Source organism: Propithecus coquereli, unplaced genomic scaffold (genome assembly GCF_000956105.1).
Source record: "Propithecus coquereli isolate 6110/MARCELLA unplaced genomic scaffold, Pcoq_1.0 Scaffold116, whole genome shotgun sequence".
In the NCBI taxonomy this organism is placed as follows: Eukaryota; Metazoa; Chordata; class Mammalia; order Primates; family Indriidae; genus Propithecus; species Propithecus coquereli.
This window is the reverse complement of record NW_012135636.1, coordinates 3,097,032-3,104,967: the sequence shown is the minus strand read 5'-3', so window position 1 is coordinate 3,104,967 and position 7,936 is coordinate 3,097,032. Positions and strand designations below refer to the sequence as shown.

Here is a 7,936-nt window from a genome sequence, read left to right as displayed (position 1 = left end):
TCAATAAACTAAATATAATATTTATTTATTTTTATTATTTATTCAATACCCAAAATGTGTTAGGCACTAATTTATACACAATTGTTCTCTAGAAAAACAAAATAACCTATTTTGCAGAAAATGGGCCCAGTGAGTCAAACTTGTTATGGAGTTTTTCTCTGGTACCGAAAATATACCCCGATAAATGAGAGTCTACTCTTTCACAGAGGAAAGCTATTGCATTAGTTGTGTGAATTGTGTTCTTCTCTCATTAACTCTCACTCCAATTTTGAAATTGTCATTGACCTATATCATTTCCTGAAAAACTCATTTTCAATTAGTTAATAAGATGAAGTGTATCAGTTTTTAGAAATGAAATAAAGATGACAATTAAGGAAAAACAGGAGGAATTAGCTTCTAGATTGCCTGCTCTGAAGATGTTAAAATAAATCCAAAGGGAGGATAAATAAGTGTTCAAGAATGTTATATTATGAAGGCAATGGTAATTCAGAGAAAAGAGTGCAACCAGTATATTGGCAGACTGATAATAGAGGTCTTTTAAAAGTAGTAAGCCTCTGAGACTCAAGATATTTTATCATGTAAGAAATAATTTTCCCTACCTTTAAAAAAAAAAAGTGGTAAATATCAATGAGGGAATAATTAAGAATGCCATAGTATATTCATTTGATAATTATCACTGTATCTAATAAAAGAAAATTTAGAATTTAGCATAAAGCATATCTGATATGATGATACAGTGTGAAGTTTAAGAAGCAGAATATAAAATTACATATATGGTATATTTTTTAAAATATAAAAACCTATGCATAGGGGGAAAAAATGTCTTATTTTCTAATAAATAAAAAAGCTTTGTATTTATTTTTAATTATTACTCATTGCTAAAAAATATTACTAATTAGTTTTCAACATATATTTGATTCTGAACTTAAAATCTTACAGAATAAACCTTTTGTAATATCCTTTGTAGCACACCATTAAGTCATGTTAATTCAAACACATTGATTTTCGCATTTGTTCCTTCTTTCATTTCTACTGCCTCAATACTTCAGCCTCTCATCAGTTCACACTTAGACTGCTATTTTACTCCATTCCTAGCTCTGGAGTGACAAGATTTGATTATCACATAATAAAGATCTCCTTTCTCAAAAATTTCTTTCTATGGCTCCCTATTGCTAGTGGAATAAGGCCAAATTCTTTAAAATGGCATATAAGGCTCCCCATAAGACAGGACCATCTTACAATACCTCGAATTAACCATATTTTTCTCCTGCAACCAATTCTATGCCTTCCTTCCCTATTGACTCAAGAAGAAGTAGACAACTAAAATAGACCAATAACAAGAGAAGAAATTTTAAAGAGTTTCAAAAAAGACTGCCCTACAAATGACTACCAGCTGGTATAATTTTAGAGGTGAGTTATTTTAAATTTTCAAAGAACAAAAAAAATCCAATAGTAAAAAATGTTTCTAAGAAAAGATGGAAGACTTAATTCATTTTGAGAAAATAGCCAAATCCTGAAATCAAAATCTGACTACAAAACTAGTGAGCAATCTTACTATGAATACAGATTAAAAATCTTTTTTAAAAAAAATGAAAACAAAGAAAATTCAGTACAGTTTAATAATATTCCACCCAAAAATATATGATGGCCAAGAGGCATTTATCCTTCAAAATTAGAAAGCCTATTAATATGAGCATCTTATAAGTAGATCACAGGAAAAAATAAATTTTAAACAGGAATAAAAGTATACTCCCTTGAAATAATTAAAGAATAAATGGATCAAAAATTCCAACTATTATATTTTATGGTAAAACCCAAAGGCATTTTATTAAATTCAAAATAAGAAGATTACTATTATCACTAAAATTATCATTAAGTGAAAGTCAATGTGATAATTTTTAAAAAGTTGGACATTAGAACAGAGCAAAAATGGCAGAATGGAGAATTCAAAACTCCATCCTTCCACAAAAGTAATGAATAACCTGGCAAAAGAAAACACTGTCAGAATCAACATTATTGGAACACTGGGATCTAATTAAAAACTTACAATTGGGGGAATGCTTAATAAGGAAGGAAAACTGCTGAAGTTTGGAAAAAGAGCTGTATGGTGTTCTAACTTACCTTGTTACCATCCGCCAATTCCAGATCAGTAGTGACCTTGAAAACAACATTCCTGGTTCAGTTTGTTGGTATGAAAAGAAGCAATAAGAACCTTTTTCTCAAAGAATTGTGGTTGTGTGTTTTGACTTGTCTGGTGGATCACTGAGGATGAGCTCAAGCACTTGCCTTTGTTTACTCTGCCTCAGAACTTTCCCAGAACTGAGGTAGCTTCCTGAATGGTGTTTATCAAAATCATTTAATGGCAAATGTATTAACTACTCTCACCTGGAGCAATGGATAACAGTTGGGGCAAGCAATAGACAAAATGAAAAGTCTGATAAGGAATAAGTTGGGGAAGAAGATACTTCGGGAATATGAGCTTTGAAAAGTTTCCACATACTCCAAGGAATCTAGAAGGCCATGTACAAGAGGGATGGAAGCATGAACAGAAAAGATCTAAGAAGATCCTAAGCGCTCCACTTTGGTTGATTCAGGTTTCACATAAGCAGGAGGTGAAAGCTAAAGCACTAAAGTTATAACTGCCTGGATAAACATTAAAGAAGGATGCTGACAGAGTTAATCTGCAAAGACTAAGAGAGTTTTGTCTTGATTTTTTGGTGCCAGGAGTTTAAGGAAATCTCAGTCAAATCACTAGCTGACAACCAAGCTAAAAGAATAAGGACTTTAGTGGCCACACATGACAAAATAAAATACAGACTTCACAAAATTATTTCAGAAAAGTTATTAAACAAATATGAATGACAAGAAGCAGCAACAGAAAAATGTGGGAAGGAGAGTAAATATGATATCTCAAGTTGCCACATTATATTCAAAATGTCTACATTTCAACAACAAAAAAATACAAATAATGCAAAGGAAAAAGAAAGTATGGCCCATTCATGGGACAAAAAAATATTTAAAATAAATTGTCCCTGAGGAAGCCCAGACATTGGACTTACCAGACAAAGACTTTAAATCAACCATTTTAAATCTGCTCCAAGAGCTAAAGGAAACAATGGACAAAGAACTAAAGAAATTATTGATGTTGATAGATATCGATTCATAGATAATTTATAAATGGAGCCTAATAGAAATTCTGAAGTTAAAAAGTATTAATACATCTCTTTAGTGAGAAGTTCAAGCTATTCAAATTTATTGAAAGAATTGATAAGAGGGGAGGATTTCTATTCATCCTGTTGAGTTGAACTTTGTTGCTTTATTTTCTCTCTTGAGCCATTGTGGTATCTGGCCTTTGATCTTCAGCTTGTGGATGATTTTACACTGGTGAATGTTTATTCTATGCTTCGTATGGAACCAGAGAAGACCCTGTATAGCAAAATCATCTTAAGCAAAAAGAATAAATTGGGAGGCATCAATTTATCAGACTTCAAGCTATGCTACAAGGCTATAATAATTAAAACAGTATAGTACTGGCACAAGAACAGGGACATAGACCAATGGAACAGAACTGAGAACCCAGATATAAAACCATCCTCATATAGCCATCTAATCTTTGACAAAGCAGACAAAAACATACTCAATAAATGGTGCTGAGAAAATTGGATAGCCACACATGGAAGACTGAAACAGGATCCGCACCTTTCACCTCTCACAAAAATCAACTCATAGTGGGTAACAGACTTAAACCTAAGGCATGAAACTGTAAGAATTCTAGAAGAAAATGTTGGAAGAACTCTTACATACATTGGCCTAGGCAAAGAATTTATGAAGAAGACACCAAAGGCAATCACAGCAACAACAAAAATAAATAAATGGGACCTCAATCAAATTGAAAAGCTTCTGCACAGCCAAGGAAACTATCATGAGAGCAAACAGATATCCTACAAAAGGGAGAAAATATTCGCATGCTACACATCCATAAAAGGGCTGATAACTAGAATCTATTTAGAACTCAGGAAAATCAGCAAGGAAAAAAATCAAACAACCCTATCAAAAAGTGAGCAAAGAACATGAACAGAAACTTTTTAAAAAAAGATAGACTAATGGCCAAAAAACATATGAAAAAATGCTCAACATCTCTAATCATCAGGGAAATGCAAATCAAAACCACAATGAGATAGCACTTAACTCCAGTGAGAATGGCCTTTATCAAAAAGTCCCAAAACAATAAATGTTGGCGTGGATGTGGAGAGACAGGAACACTCATACACTGCTGGTGGGACTGCAAACTAGTGCTACCTCTGTGGAAAGCAATATGGAGATACCTCAAAGAGATACAAGTAGGTCTACCATTTGATCCAGCAATCCCATTACTGGGTATCTACGCAAAAGAACAAAAGACATTTTATAAAAAAGACATCTGCACTCGAATGTTTATAGCAGCACAATTCACAATTGTAAAGATGTGGAAACAACCCAAGTGTCCATCAATACATGAGCAGATTAATAAAATGCGGTATATGTATACCATGGAGTACTATTCAGCTACAAGAAATAATGGTGATATAGCACCTCTTATATTTTCCTGGATAGAGCTGGAACCCATTCTACTAAGTGATGTATACCAAGAATGGAAAAACAAGCACTACATGTACTCACCAGAAAATTGGTTTTAACTGATCAACACCTGACTGCATATATAGGAATAACATTCATCGGGCATCGGGCAGATGGGAGTGGGGAGGAGGGGACGGGTATATACATACATAATGAGTGCGATGCGCACCGTCTGGGAGATGGACACGCTTGAAGCTCTGACTGGTGGGGAAGGGGGGCAAGGGCAATATACGTAACCTAAACATTTATACCCCTATAATATGCTGAAATAAAAAATAATGCCTTGTCTTAAAAAGCAATTTCTAAATTCTCTCTAAGCAGAACCTAGAGGGTTTCTCCACCTTCTGTTTTCCCTTTATTCCTCAGCCCCAACCATGGGCAAACCCTTTAACTTTTCATCTCCTCGGTTTCCTTGTCTAAAACAGAGAAGTTTGTTTTTGGTTTGTTTTACTGATTGCTTCACTGACAATAAAAAATAAAATGAGACAGAGGACCAAAAATGATTGTAATTCATTTTTGCAATAAAGTATAAGTGATAGAAGTCACTGAAGAGTTGAGTGATGCTCAAATGTCCAACTTCCTTCTAAAACCTTGTACACTATTACTATCCTTTGCCTTTTCTGTTTTTCCAAGTAATAATTCTTTTCTCACCTTATCGTAACCTTAAAAAATTCACAGTTCAGGTAAGATATTGTTTACTGGTTCTTCTGTAAAGATGTTCAATACACTAAATCTTTTGGTTATATGAAACTAATCCTGAAATTTTTTTAAAGACAAATAAACCCATACATTTTAAAATAAAATATTTTCTAAAATAAAAAATGCAAGGAAGAATAATATAGGTGGTAGTCAATGTTTTAGAAATTGATTAACGTTAATAATATTTAGGAAATACAAACGGAATGATTCTAAATTGTCATTTATGCATCTTATAATTTCAAAAATGAAATCTAAAATAATTCTTACCTTGCTTGAGAATTTTGGGGATTTATATTTAACAAGGCTGTAAAATCCTGTATGGCTGCAATCCAGTTTTCAGTTTCAAAATAAAACAGCCCACGTTTCAATAATGCATCTGCTCTTTTGGGATCATAATGAATACACTATAGTGGTGGGGAGAAGTACATAAACATCACATAATGAAAAAGAACTAAGAAAAGTATGTAACCACATAACAAGTTAAGTGAATTACAACCACTTCAGATTACATAAAAGCAAATCTCTTTAAGATGACAAAATTTCCAGCTTTGCATCTAAAGAACGTATCTTTACAAAATGCACCCATCAACAAATTCTAGAGGGGAAATATTATCTAAGAGAAAAAACAAACAGTATATACAAGAAGTCAAGACTTTTGCCCACTGAAATTTTTACTGATAAAAATTCATAAAAGAATTGTTCAACTAAAGTGGAGTTTATTGGATCTATCATAGCATTTAATCTGAATTAAAGGTGTAACATATTAGACTATATAAAGGCTGATTCAATCAAATCAAAGTTAATCTGGCCATTAACACAGGGAAGAGAAATGAATTGGTATTGGCGTGGTTCATTCATTTCACATTGATGTTCAAGGCAATAGAATGATCAGACTAAATCATTACTCAGTTATAAAGCTCTTTGCCTATTGGTAGTGGAAAAGAATTGAAGCACAAAGGAGGTTAGCAAGTATTTTTAGAACAGAAAAAAACAAAAAAGCTAAAGATTTTGAAACTTGTTTGACCTCAATGTGTTACGTTAAATCTATTTTTAAACTATTGGTGTCAGGTGGGGGAAAAAAACAGAATAGATGATAATTTCCGTATCTTCAAAAGAGTTTTTGGTCACTTGCAGACCAGAAGTTACAAAACATATAATATTCTCTTCAAGCAGAAGAATTTCAAGTAAATGGCTAAACTGCCATGGATTAAGAAACAGAGCAATCAGGAACATGGAAAGGTAAATTATTTAAATAATTTCTCATAAATTCTCAATTGTACTAAAGACTAAAAATTTGGAGTTAAAGGTCAGGAAATCAGAATTACAATTGTGCTGCAACCAGGGAAATATTTCACCTTGACTCTAGCCTCCAAGTACAGTTCAGCTAAAAGTTCGTGTCCTCACATTCCCTGACATCCTCCAACCAAATACAAACTACTCTACCACCATCCTTATTTTCTTCACAGCGCTCATCATAATTTGTAATGATATGTATATCCACTACATTATGCAGTGCCTCAGTAAATAAATATTTGTGAGTGATGAATGAACGGATTAATGAATCAGTAATCACAGCTTCTCTAAAAACAGGTTCCCTGCAGAAAAGAATCAGTTATTCAAAAAATTAACAAGTAGAAAACAATTTTCTCTATTGTTTGAAGGAAAGAAGCAATTTTCAAAGGCTTCTTTAACCACTGATTCATGGTTCAAGAGAAGAGAGCTGGAAAAATTGAGACCCCTTCATGGTTGTCTCCATGTCCCCACACTCAACTCTTTGATGTGAATCTATTCATTCACCAATAATTTTAAAAAGTAATGTAGTATAAATACTAATTACAGTAATGAAAACTCTAGCTCCTAACCTATAATAAATTAACTGATTATATATGTGAAAAGACTTTTTAAAACTTGCTATACTATTAGCATGATAATATCATGATTTAAAATATATAAATGGCAGCATTATATGAGATAAAGCTTACCTTAGTAAAGTCGTCAATGGCCAGCACTCTGTTTTCTATTTCATACATTTCGCCCTTCCTGAAATAGATATCAGCATCTGTGGGCCTACACTTAATTGCCTGGGCATAGTTTAGAATTGCCAAAGTAATGTCTTTTTTTCCCCTGAAAATTTCTGCCTTTGACAAATAGACCTCTAAAGAAGATTAAAAAGGTAAAATTAGTGTTACAATTCTTTCATTAATCATGAAAATTTTAGAAGATTAATCCCTCTCCCTCCAAAAATGTAGGCTTAGAATAATTTTCTCTATTATACTTTCTTAACCATTTTATTTAATATTTTATTTCAACGATGCCAAATTTGTTCTCAAAGGCTGGATAAATACTCATTTGTGGTTAAAAGTACATTTAATTGAAGTGACAAAATTACCTTTTACATTTTATATGTCTAAAATGTTTTATAATCTTGTAATGATCAAAGTAAAAAGTTAGGTTTCTATGGCACAAAATTTTATGAATTTTTAGCACACAGAGATCAACATAGGTCAAAAACATTTAGCAAACTTATATTATATTCTATGGGTGTGTTGTTGGTGTTGGGATGCAAAGATGAACATAACATTTTCACATTCCTAGAAAGTTCTATGTCTAGTGGTTCAAG

At 32.6% G+C, this 7,936-nt stretch overlaps 1 protein-coding gene across 1 annotated transcript in view; it reads right to left on the bottom strand.

The window, feature by feature from the left end:
* Nucleotides 1–7,346, bottom strand: part of LOC105821288 (tetratricopeptide repeat protein 6-like) — a 75,797-nt gene extending 68,451 nt beyond the window's left edge. Inside the window, exon 1 of the mRNA XM_012657974.1 lies at nt 7,299–7,346. Within this exon, the coding sequence (XP_012513428.1) occupies nt 7,299–7,346 (48 nt within the window). The remainder of the gene's footprint in view (nt 1–7,298) is intronic.
* Between the last annotated feature and the right edge of the window lie 590 nt (nt 7,347–7,936).